Source organism: Heptranchias perlo, chromosome 15 (assembly GCF_035084215.1).
Source record: "Heptranchias perlo isolate sHepPer1 chromosome 15, sHepPer1.hap1, whole genome shotgun sequence".
NCBI classification, from domain to species: domain Eukaryota; kingdom Metazoa; phylum Chordata; class Chondrichthyes; order Hexanchiformes; family Hexanchidae; genus Heptranchias; species Heptranchias perlo.
In genome coordinates this window covers 45,696,546-45,718,601 of record NC_090339.1, presented here as the reverse complement: position 1 = coordinate 45,718,601, position 22,056 = coordinate 45,696,546, and the positions used below count along the sequence as shown (strand labels likewise).

General features: G+C 41.2%; 1 protein-coding gene across 1 annotated transcript; it reads right to left on the bottom strand.

The window, feature by feature from the left end:
* Positions 1 to 485: 485 nt before the first annotated feature.
* igbp1 (immunoglobulin (CD79A) binding protein 1) lies at positions 486 to 17,281 on the bottom strand. Its single transcript, XM_067997145.1, has 6 exons — positions 16,989 to 17,281; positions 13,987 to 14,298; positions 13,661 to 13,856; positions 10,482 to 10,552; positions 8,022 to 8,134; positions 486 to 1,322 (listed from the first exon to the last, which is right to left on the bottom strand). Exons 1-6 carry the CDS (start codon positions 17,231 to 17,233, stop codon positions 1,183 to 1,185), a joined length of 1,077 nt encoding a protein of 358 aa, XP_067853246.1. The 5' UTR covers positions 17,234 to 17,281; the 3' UTR covers positions 486 to 1,182.
* Between the last annotated feature and the right edge of the window lie 4,775 nt (positions 17,282 to 22,056).

Genomic DNA, 22,056 nt, shown 5'->3' with positions numbered 1-22,056 from the left:
TTAATGGACACCATTGCTGCACAAAGATGGAGTAGCAGTTGTTTTACTCCAGAACAATGCATGATCTGAATAGACTTTAATGGGAACTTTAAAAAATATTGAAATTATATCCTCTCCAGAACAAGAAACCAAAGCAGCAATCTGGACTGATGATTCTCTTCCTCTAATCAAGTCTCTGAGTACTAACAGAAAATGCTAGAAATGTACAGGCTGGTCAACAACTGATAAGTTAATAGAACTGACCAGTTCCAATGAAAGATCTATAACCAGAAACATTAACTTTCTCTCTAACCTGCTGCCCATTTCCAACATTTCTGTTTTTATTTCAGACTACCAGCATTTGACATTTTCTTTTTAATTTCTGTATTAGCCCAGCAGAGGTAAATACTCATGATTTGCCTAACCAACCTCACAGGACAGCAGTTTTTTTTTTGCTGTGGGGAGAGGAAGCAAGAAAATGGCTTAGTTATTAAAAGACTAAAACAGACGTAAGATTTTTTTTTATTTTGCAACTTATGGTTTACAACATGGGAAAAAAATATTTTACCACCAGGTCACTTCCAAGGACTCTAAAGGAGCAGTACAACATTTTCTATAGATACTACATTGAATATTCACACAAGTTCCATGAATTCAGGTGACAAAATCCAGTTAGCTCAGGGATTAAATACAGCTCAAGAATTCATCTGTTGCAGCTTTAGTTTGTTAACCAACACTAAAGAAAGTTGGCAAAGGAATCTGAACTCCTGATTTGTAGAATGGGAAAAAAATACAAGAGTTGTAAATTGAGATTCGCCAGATGCTGCTTAATACTAAATTAAGTAATTTCATTGCAATTATATATAATTGCACTGTAACCACTTTCTCACTCCTAATGTTATCCCTCCATTTATTACATTACAATGAGAAAATGCAAATTTTAAATGGCATACAGCAACAAGTGCCTCACTTTGCTTTCAGCTGAGCATCACAATACTGTCACTGAAAATATATTTTTTTAAAAAGGCACCACCAACAATTGCTGACAACTCAGAAACCAGCGATGTCCACAGACAGAGAGAGGGGTATACTCTGCATGGTTGACAAATCCATCTCAGTATTGGTGCAGGTTCCGACTCTCAGTGCACTTTCAAAGGCTCCAAGGTGAGCAGTGGTACTTGAAGTGCAACTCAAATAGAAAGGCTAACCCATGTTCTGCCTGTTACCATATCCACGTCTGTGCGTGTCCTTCCAGTCATCCTTATCACGTCTGATTCTCAGGGCCTGGTCATCGTCAGCCTCATTATCATTCTCTGCTTCCTGATCTTGATTATCCTGATCACCTAGAGTGAGAAAATTCCAAGATCAATTTAAAATCCACCAAGCCAACATTGTAGGTAAATTAACCACATGTTGTGGTTCTGAGATGTACAGACCAGAAAAGTTTGAAATTTGATCCCTGATCTGGTTGAGTTAGCTGATGTAAGCCCGAGTGGCCTTCAATGTCCCTGGATTGAGGAAAAAATAGCTAGATTCCTACTACTGATTGTTATAAGAGCACGTGGTGGGCAAATTATGATAGATTGGATGTTAGAATAGTTGCTACATTCATGTGGCCACTTCCAGGACTTGAGCACATAATCTAGGCTGACATTTCAGTGCAGTACTGGGGGAGTGCTGTTGGATGAGATTTTAAACCGAAGCCCTGCCTGCCTACTCAAAGTCGATGCAAAAGATCCAATGGCACTATTTGAAGAGAAGTATTTTAAGTTGCGATCCCAGGGTCTAGGAGCTTTGGGAAGGGTGTCCTAGGAACATTGTAAAAGGAGCTTCTACGAACACTGGGGTAGGTCGTAGGATTTGGGAGGGAGTTCTCAAGGAACACTGGCCTCAGATATGGGATCAGGGATCGTGGCCTAGAGGTTTGAGAGTATTAAAAGGGTCAGCTGGATCTAGGAGTTGGGTGGGGTGGAAGTCCGAGGAAGCAGATCCTAAGGTCCAGCTGAACTCAAATGGAGGTACTGGAGTGTTGCTGGGATCTGGAAGTACTGGGACCAGCAGGGCCTAACACACTTGTGGCGGGGATGGGAGCGGCCCCAAGGAATAGGATCCGAACTATTGTTGGCCCCTTTCAAACCATCAGGCCCTCGAATTCCCTAAATAGCATGTACCACTATTTTCCCCATCGTGATCCCTATGGTATTGCCGTAAAGCACCGAAGTATACATTTTCTCGTTGAAAATGAATGGATGGAAAATCATGGGCTGAGGGCGTGCAATTTCCCATTAGTGAGGTTTCTGACTTATTAATAGACATAATCGGGGTAATTTTAACACCCCCCCGCCATGACAGGCGGGAGTGGGGTTAAATATGAAAAAATGGGAAACACGACCCCAACCCGCCATGAATGCGCCTACTTCCGGTTTAGCCGGAACAGGTTTAGGGTTGGAGAAGTAACCCGCGCTGCAGAGCCAGTTCGGTGATTCTAATACCTAAATGAGGCTTCGTGCCTCAGATTTTGTCATTAAATTGAATTTAACGGCTGTGGGCTGGGTTTCCCAGGGCTCGGGAAACCTGTCAGCTAAAGGGAGGCGGAAGCTGCTGGCTGCAGCAATTAAATGCTCTTTCAGCACCGCTTGTGGGCAAGGTGGAGGAGTGCGCCCCCCGGCCTCTCAAGCAAACCCACTGCGATCTGCCTCCCTCACTGCGAACGGCTGACCACCCCCCACCCCCACGCGATCTCGGCCGAACCACCCCTCCTCCCCCCGCGATCTGAGCCCTCCCAGTGATCCAAGCCCACCCCTTTGATCCGACCCCAATCTTCTTGTTTGCTGGGGACCATCCCCTGCGGTCCCCGGCTGCTGCCTTGTAGTGCAGGATTTTCTGCCTTCAACCTGGTCAGCTATCGGGCGGGAAACGGAGTAAAAATATTCTAACAAGGACCTGCCGTTAAATTTGGCAGGACTTCCACGATCCCTCCCCGTAAGTATCGGAGCCAATGTTAGATAAAGAAACAAAAAGTACCCTATAAAATGCTCAAAGTTCATTGGTTATGTAGTTTCCAAGTTTTTATATTAAAAAATTGTTAAACATCAAAAATAGCTCAGGACAGATTTTTAATTCAACATATATAACTAAAAGCAATGAATGTTTAGAAAACTGATTTTTTAGCCAATCAACAAAGAACTCACAATAACATCTGTAACGGTTCCCAATGCTGCCTCAAACACGATAACAGTTATTACTGTTCTCACTTGCTCCCTATGTTCAGGTGGGACGAAGTTTAGATTGATAAAGAGAAAAGACAAGGAAGTAGTACAGGAAAGTGATGGGGGTAATGATAAACACAGTGTGTGTCAGGAAGGGACAGAGCATACAAACATAAGAGTGCACTAGGGCCGGGGTAGGAAAGAATGGTAAAAAGACAAAATTAAAGGTTCTTTATCTGAATGCGCGTAGCATTCGTAATAAGATAGATGAATTGACGGCACAAATAGAAACAAATGGGTATGATCTCGTGGCCATTACAGAGACGTGGTTGCAGGGTGACCAAGGTTGGGAGCTAAATATTCAGGGTTATTTAACATTTCGGAAGGATAGGAAAAAAGGTAAAGGTGGTGGGGTAGCTCTGTTAATAAAGAATGAAATTGGTATAATAGTGAGAAATGATCTTGGCTCAGAAGATCAAGATGTTGAATCAATTTGGGTGGAGGTAAGAAATAGCAAGGGAAAGAAATCACTGGTGGGAGTAGTATATAGGCCCCCTAACAGTAGCCACACTGTAGGGCAAAATACAAATCAGGATATAAGGGGGGCTTGTAAAAAAAGATAATGCAATAATCATGGGCGATTTTAACTTTCACATAGATTGGACAAATCAAATTGGCAAAAATAGCCCTGAGGAGGAGTTCATTGAGTGTATTAGGGACTGTTTCTTAGACCAATACGTCAGGGAACCAACCAGGGAACAGGCCATTTTGGATCTGGTAATGGGTAATGAAACAGGATTAATTAATGATCTCGAAGTAAGGGATCCCTTGGGAAGCAGTGATCATACCATGATAGAATTTCACATCCAGTTTGAGAGCGAGGATCTTGGGTCTGAAACTACTGTATTAAACTTAAATAAGGGCAATTGTAACGGAATGAGGGCAGAATTAGCTAGAGTGGACTGGGTAAACAGATTAGATGGTATGATGGTGGATAAGCAGTGGCAAACATTTAAAAAGATATTTTATGACTCACAACAAAAATATATCCCTGTGAGGAGGAAAGACTCTACAAAAAGGGTGAACCAAACATGGCTAACTAAGGAAGTCAAGGATGGTATCAGGTTAAAAGAAAAGGCACACAACATGGCAAAGATTACTGGTAAGCCCGAAGATTGGGAAAACTTTAAAAACCAGCAAAGGATGACTAAAAGACTAATAAAAAGGGAGAAAATAAATTATGAGAGTAAACGTGCAAGAAATATAAAAACTAACAGTAAAAGCTTCTACAAGTGTATAAAAAGGAAGAGGGTAGCTAAAGTAAACATTGGTCCCTTAGAAGATGAGACTGGGGAAATAATAATGGAAAACAAGGAAATGGCAGAGGAATTGAACAGATATTTTGTATCTGTCTTCACAGTAGAAGACACCAATAACATAATAGTAGATAATTGAGGGGCAAAGGGAAGGGAGGAACTAAAAACAATCACTATTACTAGAGAAAAAGTACAAGGTAAACTAATGGATCTAAAGGCTGACAAGTCCCCTGGACCTGATGGCTTGCATCCGAGGGTCTTAAAGGAAGTGTCTATAGAGATAGTGGATGCATTGGTTGTAATCTTCCAGAGTTCACTAGCTTCTGGACAGGTCCCAGCGGATTGGAAAACCGCAAACGTAACACCCCTATTCAAGAAGGGAGTGAGACAGAAAGCAGGTAACTATAGACCAGTTAGCCTAACATCTGTCATTGGGAAAATGCTAGAATCCATTATTAAGGAAGTAGTAGCAGGACATTTGGAGACTCATAATACAATCAAGAAAGTAACGGGCAGGGTGCATAAAGGGGAACCAATGGATACAGTATATTTGGATTTCCAAAAGGCATTCGATAAGGTGCCACATAAAAGATTACTGCACAAGATAAGAGCTCATGGTGTTGGGGGTAATATACTGGCATGGATAGAGGATTGGCTAACTAACAGAAAACAAAGAGTCGGGATAAAAGGGTCATTTTCAAAATGGCAATCTGTAACTGATGTAGTGCCACAGGGATCAGTGTTGGGGCCTCAACTATTTACAATATATGTTACTGAGTTGGATGAAAGAACAGAGTGTCTTGTGGCCAAGTTTGCTGATGATACAAAGATAGGTGGAAAAGCAAGTTGCGATGAGGTCACAAAGTGTCTGCAAAGGGATATTGACAGGTTAAGCGAATGGGCAAAAATTTGGCAGATGGAATATAATGTGGGAAAATGTGAAGTCATCCACTTTGGGAGGAAAAATAAAAAAGCAAAATATTATTTGAATGGAGAAATACTACAAAATACTGCGGTACAGAGGGATCTGGGTGTCCTCGTATATGAAACACAAAAAGTCAACATATAGGTGCAGCATGTAATCCGGAAGGCAAACGGAATATTGGCCTTGATTTCTAGGGGGATGGAGTATAAAAGCAGGGAAGTCATGCTACAACTGTACACACCTTGAGTACTGGGTACAGTTCTGATGCCCTTATTTAAGGAAGGACATACTTGCATTGGAGGCAGTTCAGAGAAGGTTCACTAGGTTGATTCTGGGTATGGAAGGGTTGTCTTATGAGGAAAGATTGAACAGGTTGGGTCTATACTCATTGGAGTTTAGAAGAATGACAGGAGATCTTATTGAAACATACAAGATTCTGAGGGGACTCGATAAGGTAGATGCTGAGAGGATGTTACCCCTCACCGGGGAATCTAAAACTAGGGGTCATAGTCTCAGAATAAGGGGTCGCCCGTTTAAGACGGAAATGAGGAGGAATTTCTTCTCCCAGAGGGTCGTGAATCTTTGGAATTCTTTACCCCAAAAAGCTGTGGAGGCTGAGTCAATGAATACATTCAAGGCTGAGTTAGACAAATTTTTGATCAGCAAGGAAGTCAAAGGATATAGGGAAGGAGTGGGAAAGTGGAGTTGAGGTAAAAATCAGATCAGCCATGATCTCATTAAATGGCGAGCAGGATCGAGGGGCCGAATGGCCTACTCCTATCTCTTATCGTCTTATGTTTTTATGTGAGAAGTCCATAATAGAAGAGCGCAATTGTAATATATTTATATAAATTCATCACTTGCTTGAAATAAAAGCTTTAAGACTTCAATCAGTAGTTTCTTTCAATGTCATTTGGAAAAAGTAAACATACCTTTATGCCCTTCAATGACCATTGAAGCACAAATTGCACGCTAGCAAATTCTGAAAAGTACACATGCTCAGCGTGCACAGACATGAATGTAAACTCTATCAACTGTTGAGGTAAAAATATTTGGTTGAACCCCAAGCTTTTGGGAGAATTACAAAGAATTTACAGCACATTTGGTCCTACAGGTCTATACTAGTGTTTAAGCTTCACACGAGCCTCCTCCCACCCTACTTCATCTAAGTATCAGCATATTATTCTGTTCCTTTCTCCCTCACGTACTTATCTAGATTCCCCTTAAATGCATCTATGCCATTCGCCTCAACCACTGCATGTGGTAGCGAATTCCACATTCTTACCACTCTCTGAGTAAAGAGGTTTCTCCAGAATTCCTTAATGGATTTATTGGTCTTCGAGTAAAAAAAATCGCGAAGACATTAAAAGCAACAAAAGGCAATTCAATGGATATATTTAATGTTATTGCGAAATATGTAATTTTTAAATTTTGGTTTACAAATTTCAGCTACTGAGATTTTAAAAAAAGGTAGATGAAAATCTTTTTCAGGAAGTATTTTGAGCAATTTGACGGAACCTAGTAGCTATATTGTAGTCACAGTGATGAGTTTACACTGGTAAAACACGTTAGAAATGTGGACATATGAATTTATAGTGGGAAAAAGTTGAAACAAAAAGTGTGACAAAAGAAGTCAAGTTGTGAAGACAGGAAGTGTGCACAGATGTAAGATTTTTAATATATTATAGATAGATTTGAGTTTGTGAGAAAGAAAAGTGACAAGATGAAAGGTTTTTGAAAAAAACAAATTTGATTTTATTTATATCTTTTCATCACTCATGGTTACAGTTCTGATTTGTCACAGGATATAATGTTTTATAAGTACAGGAACATTTTACCATTTGAAGCACAATATATTATTCTTCTGCTAAACTGTAGGGGTGTGTGTCCCTTTAAGCCTACAAAGTCTATTAGATGTTATGTAAACAGCAGGTTTACAGAGGTCAAATAGGCCGCTGCAGACATTCTGTCCCTGGTTATTTTGTGTTCTTGGAAAATTCCCTTATTATTTTATACTTTTTAAAGAAATGTGACTGACATTTGGCAAATGTGCGATAGGAATTGCACACTAGATGTATTGTGACTATAACATGGATATATATAACATGAGAGTGAAATGAATTGTGAAAAGACTGTTATTGATGAAGACCATTTTCCACTGCACTCCTTGGTTAATACATTTATTCCACAATTATGATCCATTGATACATCCTTATTGGCTGAGCATTTTAACAATAACATTTGAATGCTGTTAGCTGTAGTAACATTTTGAGGCCAGTTTTTCCAACTCAAATTTGTTTTCATGTTGGTTTGTTCTTACCGATAAATGGGGAAAAAAGTTCTCCCCGAACCCTCGACAATGAAGACCTATATTCTTATGTAAAAACTGCAGCATCAATACAGAAATTACATAGAATTATTGCTCCATTTTCAACATTTATAATTCTACAGTATTTTAGACCAATCATGGATAGTCAATAAAGTTCAACAGCTGAACATTTTAGCAAACATGTTGCACCAAAAAATTATGGATCTGTAAAAAGGAATAGATAGGAAGGATCAATATCAGCACAGATATAGAGGCACTGCTACCTGGACGGCTTCTTGGAATTCCTTGATCAGGCAGAGCACCCTGTTTCTTATGCTGCTCGTACCAATCATCAACAGTCATAGTAGGAAGACTTGGGTAACCAGCACCTAACACCCTAGAAACAGATCACATTATAATATTTATGAATAGCGCAACCATTCAAAAATTTAAAATTACATTGTCTATTTTGTTTCAACTGGAATTGCATTTAAGTGCACAAGTCATTTTTGGTGCATTGTTTTGCAGCCCAAAACCGTATTCATAACAATATGCTGCACCATACTATACCTACTTGAGCATTACTGAGAAATAATGTGGAAAACAACGAAGAATCGGTACCATGTGATTAACAAAGTAGCCAATATACACAGTCTCATCAGTAGTGAAATTTCTGTTCAAGGCTTATGAAATCTACCATAAAGTCAAACTTTCAGAATGCTCTTGATTTGCCTATGGCTTTAGTTTTGTATTTCAATTTTAGTTAAACTTAAAATGCCTCCATTTATACATTATAAGCTCTATATGGCCAGGATAAAGCCTTCATATGGAATAGAGCTGAGTTGGCAGGCTGTAGCAGATTCTAGAATAGAATATGCAACTTTGGATGTAGACCATTAGCCATCAAGCTAAAGAAAGTTTTTTTTTGTGTATATTAAATGTCAATGCAACAATTTTCAGCCAAAGCAACTGTAATGAAGACAGAAGTGCCCTATAATCTGACCCTCCTGGGTCCTGGAAGCACTGAAAGATTTGGAAAGATTATGCTGGTCAGATCAGTCTTCAATTACCACTGGCCAAGTACATGCTGTAGCAACCATTGTTCAACAAGTAACTGTTAACTTGATTTACATTTCTGCATTCTGTACAAAAGACAGAATATATGTTAAGACTGGAGAGAGTTACACAAGAGGAGAAGCAATGCTGAAGCATTGGTACTTGCATTCTGCAGATTTTGGATACAAACTGAAGTGCAGCTATAACAATGCTTCTGTTCCCAACTTAAACAATGAGATCTGCCTCAAGCAGCAGCAAATCTTACAGGATTGCTAATCTCTTCTACATTGCCTATAGACTATGAATTCTGGCATGGAATAGGCCATCATCAAGCCCAATGTGCTACGTGTCGTTGGATGAAGTACGAAACCACAGAACCATAGAAGTTTACAGCATATGGAGGAGGCCATTTGGCCCAATGTGTCTGTGCTGGCTTTTTGCTAGAACAATCCCAAACTAATCCCACTGCTCTGCTCTCTCCCCGTGGCCTTGTATCTTACTCTGCTTCAGATATTTATCTATCTAATTTTCCCTTAATGGTCTCTGCCTCCCACTCCTATGGCAAAGCTTTCCATGCTCCAAAAACCCATAAAATAAAGACATTTCTTCTTTGCTTTGTCTCTTCATTCTCAGTTGATGACTCCTTGTCACTGACTGCCCAACTACAGGAAGTGGTCTTTCCCTATTCACACTATCAAAACTTCTTATAATTTTAAATATCTCAATTAAATCTTCTCTTAGCCACCTCTGCTCTGGTGGAATTAGTCCCAGTATCTCAAGTCTCTCTTTATAGTTTCCCATCCCTGGCATCATCCTGGTAAATCTGCCCTGCTTGCTCTCTACGGCTTCAATGTCCTTTGTATAATGGAGTACCGAAAACTGCTCACAGTACTCTAATGTGGCCTAACCAATGCTTTGTACAAATTTATCATTTCTTTGCTCTACAGTATAATAATCTTGCACCCTATGCCACATTTAAAAAATCCAAAATGCCATTGGCCTTTTATAACTGCATTGGCACTTTCAGGGAATTATGTATTTGAACCCCTAGTTCTTTCTGTGTATCCACACATTTCGGTGTCTTTCTATTGAGTGTATATTCCCGTCCTTGTTTTTCCTCCCAAAATATATTACCTCACACTTATATCCACATTAAATTATACCTGCACTCTGTCTGCCCATTCCTCTAACCTAGTTAAGTCTTTACGAAGTATTTTACTGTTTCCCAACCCCCCACTTTTGGGTTGTCAGCAAATTTTGAGATCACAGAATCAAGAGGTGGGTTTTTATTATGTCTGATAATGTGTGTTCATACAGTTTTAGCCATAATAAAATTCCTTCAAATCGTTCACTTGACCTGGCCTGGGAAAATTTAGAAAAAAAAGTCCAGCGCGTGCATGTGAATGTCAAGTGAGGACAGGATTGGGTTTGACTCTGATGTCCCTCTCTCAAACAAACCTTATGGCCAGTCAATAATCGCGAGTGAAAAATGTCTACTTTGTTGAGGTAAAGGACCGACGCTGGAGTTGTGGAATCATACGACAAGTACTGTTTCAGGAGAAAAGTCAAGGGGAAAATCAGAACAGAGGAAAAAAAAAACAGCAGCTGATCACCAAACTATAGGACTTTCAATTACAGAATTTAGTATAGACGTAGGATTTTCAATAGCATTCTTGTTTAGTACTTACTTGGCTTGGACAGCATCTCGAGTAAGGATAAAAGGCTGCATTGGAGGTCTTTGTGGTCGAGTAGCCTGGGGCTGAACAGGGGGCAAAATGACCGTCACATTGCTTTGTCTGCATAGGTAGAATTTTCTGTAAATATCACTAAGTAAATCCCAAATCCAAAGTAATTTCAAATTTTCAAGCTCACTTCTGTACCAGGTTATAACATTAAAATAAGAAACAGTATGTGCATTAAAAATACTCACGAAGCTCCAACATTTTCCAATCACAGCTTTAAGTGTCTGGTTTACATTTTATTAAAGAAAGATCCAGGATACATCCAAAAAAGTTTACGATTTGCAATGAATCAATCTTATACTACTCCTTTAAAAAGTACGCTGGCAGTTTCCAAGGCTAGGTTCTGAAATGTGGCCTTATAGTGCTGGTTTCCAAGTACTTCCACTTGCTTCAATAAAAGCAATGGGGTAGGGTGGCTTTTAGTGGTGGAAGGCTACAAGTCAGCACTCAAATGGTATCTTTCAGTGAACAGTTTTGGAAAAGGCATGAAAATGGCAGTTCAGATTGGATGGCCCGCATTACAAGGTATTTTGTTTTCTAAAACAAAAGATGACAAAATTATACAAATTCAAAAAAAAAGTCATTATGATCATTGTGGGACCTTGTCCTGGAGGCTTCCTTTATTCAAACCTCTTTTCACAGAAGTTTGAAAATTCATAAAGATGCCCAGCTTCTCTCCGTGCCAGACAAAAAGCAATAGAATAAAACTTAAGTACTGGTAGTTGCAGGTCCGAGTGACAGGATTCTACAGTTAATTTTCATAGAGTGGCCCAGTCGCTCTCAATTAATGTTTGGTTGTTGAAGTAAATCTATCCCCCTGCCTAAATTTCTACTGTGATACAGGAAGCAAATCACATTTGTGGCTAATAAGTTACTTTAGGTTGTGTACAGTGAAATATAAATCAAAATCCTCAAATATTTAGAATTGATTTTCAAAGTTAACAATTTTTCCTGCAGACAATATTAGGAGCCATAGTAGTAGTACTGGGAAGCCCATCTTATCATTAGGTATGTTTAACACATGGGCACCAGTACATTACTGAAAAAAGAAGTTATGTGAGAGGACAAGTTGACAACTGTAAAAAAAAGACAAGGGATCTCAGGTTTTATAAACAGGGGCATGGAATACAAAAGCAAAGAGGTAATGCTAAACTTGCATAAATCATTGGTTAGGCTGTAGGTAAAATATTGTGGATAGTTTTGGGTGGCGTACTTTAAAAAGGATGCTAAGGCCGTGGTGAGAGTGCAATAGAGATTCACCATGATACCAGGGATGAAAGGCTTTAGTTATGAGAGACCAGAAAAACCGGGACAAAATTATGAAGGAGTTGAAAAGGTAAAAACTATTTTCACTGGTCGGTGAGTCAGTAGTAGAGGGCATAAATTTAAGCTCATTACCAAGAATGAAGGGAGAAATTAAGACTTCTTTTTCCACACAGAGTTGTAAGGACATGGAATGTACTACCAGAGACACTGGTAGAAGCAGAATCCACAATAGCTTTTAAAAGGGAAGTGGAAAAATATATGAAAAAGAAAAAATTTAAATGGTATGGGGAAAAGCTAAAGGATAGCTCTTTCAGGCAGCTGGCACAGGTGTGATAAGCTGAAAGGTCTCCTTCTGTGCTGTAAAATCTTTAGATTATATTAAACCTCAATGTACTTAAATTGCTCCCACAACCAGTTAAAGACCCGCCACCACTAGTACTTCAACCTATTGTAATGTAGTTGAAAATGCTTACTCCAGACAATATTTTAAGTTTGGAAGAATGCAATCTGTAAATGTATTGCTAGGTTCAAGTAGAATATTACAGTTCAAGTAGACATAGTATAAAACTTTAATATCCACCATTACAATTTACTGAAATCCTAGTGACATTGGTGGCAGTGCACCATCAAATGGGCGGACATGGATTCACGTCAGTAACTTCTCAATCTCAGCTATGTCACCGTGAAGCACGAGTAGATGCTACATTATGGGATAGTTATCCCTGGGTCATTTTGCACTGTCTCTGGCAGCCAGATCAGAGTGATGATCATGGAATCCTGGAAGCAGGTTCTTTGCCCTTATAGCTTTAAGTGATGTATAAGACAACCAGATGAGAAGGGAGAAAAGAAAGAGGACACCCTTTAGAAAAATCATGAAAAATATTGATGCTCCATAGATGGAGTGTTACTGGGTACGAAGAAGCCAGGGGTTGGAGGAAAAAGTTGAGAACTTGTAACCACCACTTCAAAAGAACAGGCAAATTTGCAACTAAAACAGTAGCCAAATTGGAGGCCTTTACGCCTATGAGTTACAGCTAACTACAGCACACGATACCAGAATGAGCTCCAGGTCCACCTCCCTTCAAGGGCAGCTATTTGGAGACCATGAAAAAAATCACTAAAGTCATAAGAACAGTATTAAAATCTAATATTTCAGGCAAAAAGTAATCAGGAGGAAAATCTAGGTCATAAGCTAAATGTGAAGCCTCAACCCTTTCACAGCAGACAAGGCTATTCATAATTCTTTAACAATGAGCAGCACTTGGTAGAGAGGAAAGGGAAACAAGTCTTTTTTTGTGAGTCATAAATAAGAGATATGTGAACTATATCAAGAGAGCTGTTGCTTCTAGCTTATACTAAACAACAACAACCTACATTTATATAATGCCTTTAACACAGTAAAACGTCCCAAGGCACTTCATAGGAGCGTTATCAGACAAAATTTGACACCGAGCCATAAAGAGATATTAGGACAGGTCAAAGAAGTAGGCTTTAAGGAGCACCTTAAAGGAGAGAGGCGGAGAGGTTTAGGGAGGGAATTCCAGAGCTTAGGACCTAGGCAGCTAATGGCATGGCCGCCAATGGTGGGACGATGGAAATCAGGGATGCACAAGAGTCCAGGATCGGAGGAAAGCAGATATTGGAGAGTTGTAGGGCTGATGGAGGTTACAGAGATAGGGAGGGTCTAGGCCATGAAGGAATTTCAACACAAGGATGAGAATTTTAAATTTGAGGAGACCCAGGTTCGCTCAATGAAGTCCTTTTACACAGAAAAAAACGTTCTATTCCCTCAGTTTTCCTACATGGGCATCTCTCACCTTGAGGTGCACAAAATGCAGAGATTAAAATAAACCACATACCCGTTTTGTCCCCTCCATTCTTTTTAAGATCTGAATTTCTTGATCTATACTCTCAATCTCTTCCAGACTTGTGCTTATCCACCTTTGCAAATTCAGTAGATAAAATTTTCTTGTCTGCTCATCATCTGCCTTTCCGCTGCAGATAACTAATTTAATATCCTTCAATTTGGCTTCAGTTTCTTTCTTCAGATTATACCTAGTTGGAATGAGTTACAAAAACAAAAATACCTTTCAGAGTATTGCTACATAAGTTGCCTTAAGGCCACAGTCACTCATGCATTCCAAGGTTACACAGATCAGCGCAAAGAGATGTATGGAACTGGTACCTTTCAATTTTAGCCTGTCTTTTAGTTGCCATGGAGAGTAAACTGGATTGACTGCCGACTGCAGGACTGCTGGGAACAACACTTGCCTTGTTACTTTCTTCGTTATTCTCTACTGTTTTAGGGAATTCAAATGTCATAACATTATAATCTTTGCAACGCTTTAAGAAGTCCATGTAATAGACTTGGGCCTTCTGTACATGCTCCAGTCGCTTAGCAGAATTCCCTAGTTTCATTGTGAGAGCTCCCAGCAACACAGGCAGCAACAGGTACTTAATGTCTGCAGTGGCTATTTCTTCCAGTTCTTCATTTCGACTGTAATACAACAAAAACAGATCTAAAAAAAAATTCAAAAGTATTATCTCAAAACTAACAATTTGCATGTCGAGTCAAGACTGCAACAAACCAGTTTAACTGGTCATTTATCTCATTGCTGTTTGTGGGACCTTGCTGTGCACAAATTGGCAGCTGTGTTTGCCTACAAATCAAGAAACTACATTTCAAAAGTAATCCAATGGTTGTAAAGCACTTTGGGGTGCCAATAACATGCGAGGGGTGTTATATAGATGCAAGTTTTTTCTTTCTTCATTGACCATTAAGTAGAATAATTGATTGGTGTGAACAGATTATATGAGTTTAAGTTAAAAAAATGTAATGTGGGGCAGCACTGTCCTTTCGCATTTATACCGGGAGTTTGATTCTGGCCCAGGCTCTCATAAATTGAGCTTTGACAGTCTTAACTGAGTTCCTAGATAGAACAAAAGTACTCAATTTGTAATTGCATTCAGGCTGCCAAGGTGGCTTGGGAGGATGGCTGGGTGGGGAGTGTGGTGGTATTGAAAATGTCATACTAGTGTAGCGGGGAGTACTCTAAGATTTGGGTTAAGGAGCTCTGATAGGGCTTGGCTCAGGGAGCTTTGCTTCACATTTATGCTGTAATTATATTATAACAACTGCTTAAAAAAGCAAATCAGAAAGATCTATTGGCAATGCACCGAGCATCGTATCAGGATAAGACTAAGGCAATCTCAGCCCAGTCAACCCTGCAAAGTCCTACTCACCATCATCTGGGGTTGATGCCCAAGTTGGGAGTGCTGTCCCATAGATTAGTTTGACATTGTCATACTCAGCATTATATTACAGGATTGCTGCTGATGACAATGTTATAATGTAAATAAGGCGATACTGCTATCCTCAGAAACTTTGATAGTCATTTAAATACGCAGTTTTCGTTGAAAACTCAAATCAACAGCACTCTTGCCAGAGGTGGATGCCTCCTTAATTTCTGACTACTAGCAGGCCAAGTGGCTTAGCCAGGATACAGGCCAGCAATGCAATTTTTCATTCACTGGCCTGAATGTACCTCCTGCAAGCATCAGGGAAGACACAGCAGGTAAAAACAAAGTTATGAATCACATATTTGAAGTTTTTGGGTTGCTTCAGTACTGCAGAAACCATCTTGCAGTATACATGAATCGGACTGTATGACATCAGGACCTTCAAGCAATATTGAAGGGATATTCAAGTAATAATGAGGCAATTCTGCAATATAAAAATAATCCATGCCATAGTTAACGGTGCTTGATGCGGGGTCACTGAAATTGTAAAGTGTTTCACTTCCTAACATACATGTTGACTTTTAATGCCCTCTGAAATGGCCTCATAAGCCACCCAGTAGTAAACATCTGCTACAAAGCAAATCAGAAAGATCTACTGGCAATGAACCGAGCATCGTATCAGGATAAGACTAAGGCAATCTCAGCCCAGTCCACCAGTCAAAGTCCTACTCACCATCATCTGGGGTTGATGCCCAAGTTGGGAGTGCTGTCCCATAGATTAGTTTGACATAGTCATACTCAATATTATACCCAACAGTCAACATGCCTAGGTATGTCCTGCCCCACTGTCAAGGTAGACCCACCAGAGGTGGGGGCACTGCGATATACAGTCGGGTGGGAGTGGCCCTGGGAGTCCGCAACATTGACTTTGAACCCCTTGAAGTCTGATGGATTCAGGTCAATGTCAAGTAAACCTTCTGCTGATTACCACCTACACACTCTCCACTCCACAAAGGAAATGAATTAGTACTTTTTAGTGTCAAACATCTCTTGGGAAGCAAGGGCACAGAATGCAATCTGGGTGTGAGACTTCAATGTCCATCACCAAGAGTGCCACATGGTACCACCACTGACCGAGTCAGTGAGTCCTGAAGGACACAGCTGCCAGACTGACATGGCGTCAGGTGGCGAGGGAACCAATATGAGAAAGTAATCTACTTGACCTCATCCTCACTAACCTACCTGTAGCAGACACGTCAATCCATAATAGTATTGGTAGAAGTGACAACCACACAATTCTTGTGAAGACAAGTCTCTTTTCCACCATCCTCCATCATGTAGACAGGCACTATCGCTATGACAGATCAGCAGCACAAAACTGAGCACCCATGAAGCACTGTGGGCCACCAGCAGCTGAACTATCTAATTGCAGCAATCTGTAACCTCATGCCTGGTACATTCCTTAAAACTTGATCACCATCAAGCCAGAAGACCAACCCTGGTTCAATGCAGAGTGTTGAAGGGTCTGTCGTAAGGTCAGAAGTGGGGATGTTCACTGATGATTCCAAAGTGTTTAGCTCCATTCACAACTCCTTCGATAACAAAGCAGCCCATGCCACTTTACAGCAGGACCGTGGGCTGACAAATGGCAGGTAATCATCTTTTCAAAATAAAAGAAAGCATACCCATTTCCTTCTGACTTTCAGCGGCACCATCATCACCAGACAACATGCTAGTGGGCTACCGTGGCTACTGGAACCGTAGCTCATCGTTGTCAATGCATTGAGGAGAGGATAAAGGAGGGAGAAATGAGCAAAATTATATATTGAAAACATTTAACAGGAATAATTACATTTATTTTAATGAAACACTGCCCGAATAGCCCAATTTCCCAATAGCTGTAACATATTACAGATTCACGCTGTCCCTGCCCAGTCCCCTGGTTACCTGAAGAGGTCCAGTTGGTTCACCATCCGAGTGGCCTGCTCCAACAGCTCCACCCCCCGCCGCACTTTGCGCTGGAAGATGTCCGAGTTGGACGGTTCGGTGCTGCTCTCCGCCTCCTCGTGCAGTTTCCAACCGCTCTCGAAGATGTCGGAGAGTTTCGGGGACTCAACGGGCTGTGTCTGAGAGCATGTAGCCTCCGCCTCCGTCTCCGGCTGCTCGGTCTCTGTCACTCCCACGGCCGCCATCACTCACACACGGAAACCCTCCACTACCAATGCGTCAGCCCGCAGTGGGTGGGTGGGCTAATTGCGGCTGATCTGCGGCCGCAGCGCCGCCTAGCGACGGGAGGACTGCATCCTCGCAGTACAACAGGCAGCTGCAGCGCCGCCTGGCGACGGGAGGACTGCATCCTCGCAGTACAACAGGCAGCTGCAGCGCCGCCTGGCGACGGGAGGACTGCATCCTCGCAGTACAACAAGCAGCTGCAGCGCCGCCTGGCGACGGGAGGACTGCGTCCTCGCAGTACAACAGGCAGCTGCAGCGTCGCCTGGCGACGGGAGGACTGCACCCCCGCAGTACAACAAGCAGCTGCAGCGCCACCCGCAGGCACTTTCACATGGTGCCAGGTGGATGGATGATCTTCGACAAATGACACTTGCAACTAATCAACCCCAGAGAAAGAAAAAAAGTGAGTTTCATAACAGGGGTGTAGACTGTAAATTTGGAATTGTAGATACTCCTTCTAAATGCTACATTTCTGAGAGAAAATAATGGAGCACCTTTCGCTAGGAAAAATGAATTTTACATTAAAAACTGATTCTAGTTAATACTTATTTACTTCACAACTGATACGTTTATAACTTGAAAAATACGATAAATAAAAGACATTCATATTCAACAGAGCAAGATCACAATTTACACAAAAGCAACCACAAAAGTACAGCTATGCTGCCCCTTCTCAGAGCGACGCTCTCTCTTCACAGAAGTACTATGTTATTCTCCTTCACAAAGGATCTATTCCTCTTTCCCATTCTGAGAATCACTTTTTCTTTCCTCTTTCTAGACCTACTTCGCAAAAGCACTCACTATATCCCAATCACAGAGAGTCTCCCAGTTCACATTTGTGTACAGTAGATTCATTTGCCCATAACTATAATTGCAAATCTACTGGAATTAATATATATTTTAATAGAAACTGGTTATATTTTTTCACAAAAAGCTACACCATATATTGTAAACACACACATATTTCACACTAATTTCTCATTCCTCTCTCATATCTTAATCTGAGCACTTCTTGTCTATGTTACGCCGAGTTACATCAGCAACACAGAAACAGGCTATTCGGCCCAACAGGTCTATGCCGGTGTTGATGCTCCACACGAGCCTCCTTCCACTCTACTTCCTCTAACCCTATCAGGATTCCTTTCTCTCCCATGTGCTTATCTAGCTTCCCCTTAAATGCATCTATGCTATTTGCCTCAACTACTCCTTGTGATAGTGCGTTCCACATTCTTACCACTATTTGGGTAAAGAAGTTTCTCCTGAATTCCCTATTGGATTTATTAGCGACTAATTTATATTTATGATCTCTAGTTTTGGACTCCTCCACAATTGGACTCCTCCACACGTCTCCCCTATCAAACCCTATCATTACCTTAAAGACCTTTATCAGGTCACCCTTCAGCCTTTTCTTTTCTATAGAAAAGAACCCCAGCCTGTTCAGTCTTTCCTGATAAGGATATGCTCTTAGTTCTGGTACCGTCCTTGTGAATCTTTTTTGCACCCTCTCCATTGCGTCTACATCCTTTCTATAATATGGAGACTAGAACTGTGCAAAATGCTCCAAGTGTGGTCTAACCAAGGTTCTATACAAGTTTAACATAACTTCTTTGCTTTTCAATTCTATTCCTCTAGAAATGAACCCCAATATTTGATTTGCCTTTTTTGGCCTTGTTAACCTGCATTGTTACTTTTAGTGATTTGCGTATCTGTACCTTTAGGTCCCTTTGCTCCTCTATCTAGTTTAGACTCTTATTATCCAAGCAGTATGCGGCTTCTTTATTCTTCGTACCAAAATGCACCACCTCACACTTATCTATAATGAAATTCATTTGCCAATTACTTGCCAATTCTGCAAGCTTATTAATGTCATCTTGCATTTTGATGCATTCTTCCTTTGTATTAACTACACCCCCCAATTTGGCGTCATCCGCAAATTTTGAAATTGTACTTTCGATTCCCTAATCCAAATCATTAATGTAAATTGTGAACAACAGTGATCCCAGCACTGACCCCTCAGGTGCACCATTTCCCACCCTTTGCCAGTCTGAGTAGCTACCCTTAACTCCTACTATCTGTTTTCTGTTTTGTAGCCAGCTTGCTATCCATTCTGCTACCTGTCCTCTGACTCCACATGCTCTGAACTTAGCCACGAATCTACAATGCGGTACCTTATCGAAGGCCTTTTGAAAATCCAAATATATTACATGTACTGCATTACCCTTGACTACTCTTTCTGTTACTTCTTCAAAAAATTCAATAAGGTTGGTCAAGCATGACTTTCCCGTCTGAAATCATAGAATCATAGAAGTTACAACATGGAAACAGGCCCTTTGGCCCAACATGTCCATGTCGCCCAGTTTATACCACGAAGCTAGTCCCAATTGCCTGCACTTGGCCCATATCCCTCTATACCCATCTTACCCATGTAACTGTCCAAATGCTTTTTAAAAGACAAAATTGTACCCGCCTCTACTACTGCCTCTGGCAGCTCGTTCCAGACATTCACCACCCTTTGAGTGAAAAAATTGCCCCTCTGGACCCTTTTGTATCTCTCCTCTCTCACCTTAAATCTATGCCCCCTCGTTATAGACTCCCCTACCTTTGGGAAAAGATTTTGACTATCTACCTTATCTATGCCCCTCATTATTTTATAGACTTCTATAAGATCACCCCTTAACCTCCTACTCTCCAGGGAAAAAAGTCCCAGTCTATCTAACCTCTCCCTATAAGTCAAACCATCAAGTCCCGGTAGCATCCTAGTAAATCTTTTCTGCACTCTTTCTAGTTTAATAATATCCTTTCTATAATAGGGTGACCAGAACTGTACACAGTATTCCAAGTGTGGCCTCACCAATGCCCTGTACAACTTCAACAAGACATCCCAACTCCTGCATTCAATGTTCTGACCAATGAAACCAAGCATGCCGAATGCCTTCTTCACCACCCTATCCACCTGTGACTCCACTTTCAAGGAGCTATGAACCTGTACTCCTAGATCTCTTTGTTCTATAATTCTCCCCAACGCCCTACCATTAACGGAGTAGGTCCTGGCCCGATTCGATCTACCAAAATGCATCACCTCACATTTATCGAAATTAAACTCCATCTGCCATTCATCGGCCCACTGGCCCAATTTATCAAGATCCCGTTGCAATCCTAGATAACCTTCTTCACTGTCCACAATGCCACCAATCTTGGTGTCATCTGCAAACTTACTAACCATGCCTCCTAAATTCTCATCCAAATCATTAATATAAATAACAAATAACAGCGGACCCAGCACCGATCCATGAGGCACACCGCTGGACACAGGCATCCAGTTTGAAAAACAACCCTCCACAACCACCCTCTGTCTTCTGTCGTCAAGCCAATTTTGTATCCAATTGGCTACCTCACCTTGGATCCTGTGAGATTTAACCTTATGTAACAACCTACCATGCGGTACCTTGTCAAAGGCTTTGCTGAAGTCCATGTAGACCACGTCTACTGCACAGCCCTCATCTATCTTCTTGGTTACCCCTTCAAAAAACTCAATCAAATTCGTGAGACATGATTTTCCTCTCACAAAACCATGCTGACTGTTCCTAATTAGTCCCTGCCTCTCCAAATGCCTGTAGATCCTGTCCCTCAGAATACCCTCTAACAACTTACCCACTACAGATGTCAGGCTCACCGGTCTGTAGTTCCCAGGCTTTTCCCTGCCGCCCTTCTTAAACAAAGGCACAACATTTGCTACCCTCCAATCTTCAGGCACCTCACCTGTAGCGGTGGATGATTCAAATAACTCTGCTAGGGGACCCGCAATTTCCTCCCTAACCTCCCATAACGTCCTGGGATACATTTCATCAGGTCCCGGAGATTTATCTACCTTGATGCGCGTTAAGACTTCCAGCACCTCCCTCTCTGTAATATGTACACTCCTCAAGACATCACTATTTATTTCCCCAAGTTCCCTAACATCCATGCCTTTCTCAACCGTAAATACCGATGTGAAATATTCATTCAGGATCTCACCCATCTCTTGTGGTTCCGTACATAGATGACCTTGTTGATCCTTAAGAGGCCCTACTCTCTCCCTAGTTACTCTTTTGCCCTTTATGTATTTGTAGAAGCTCTTTGGATTCTCCTTTGCCTTATCTGCCAAAGCAATCTCATGTCCCCTTTTTGCCCTCCTGATTTCTCTCTTAACTCTACTCCGGCAATCTCTATACTCTTCAAGGGATCCACTTGATCCCAGCTGCCTATGCATGTCATATGCCTCCTTCTTCTTTTTGACTAGGGCCTCAATCTCCCGAGTCATCCAAGGTTCCCTACTTCTACCAGCCTTACCCTTCACTTTATAAGGAATGTGCTTACCCTGAACCCTGGTTAACACACTTTTGAAAGCCTCCCACTTACCAGACGTCCCTTTGCCTGCCAACAGACTCTCCCAATCAACTTCTGAAAGTTCCTGTCTAATACCATCAAAATTGGCCTTTCCCCAGTTTAGAATTTTAACTTTTGGGCCAGACCTATCCTTCTCCATAGCTATCTTAAAACTAATGGAATTATGATCACTGGTCCCAAAGTGATCCCTCACTAACACTTCTGTCACCTGCCCTTCCTTATTTCCCAAGAGGAGGTCAAGTTTTGCCCCCTCTCTAGTCGGGCCATCCACATACTGAATGAGAAATTCCTCCTGAATACACTCAACAAATTTCTCTCCATCCAAGCCCCTAATGCTATGGCTGTCCCAGTCAATGTTGGGAAAGTTAAAGTCCCCTACTATTACCACCCTATTTTT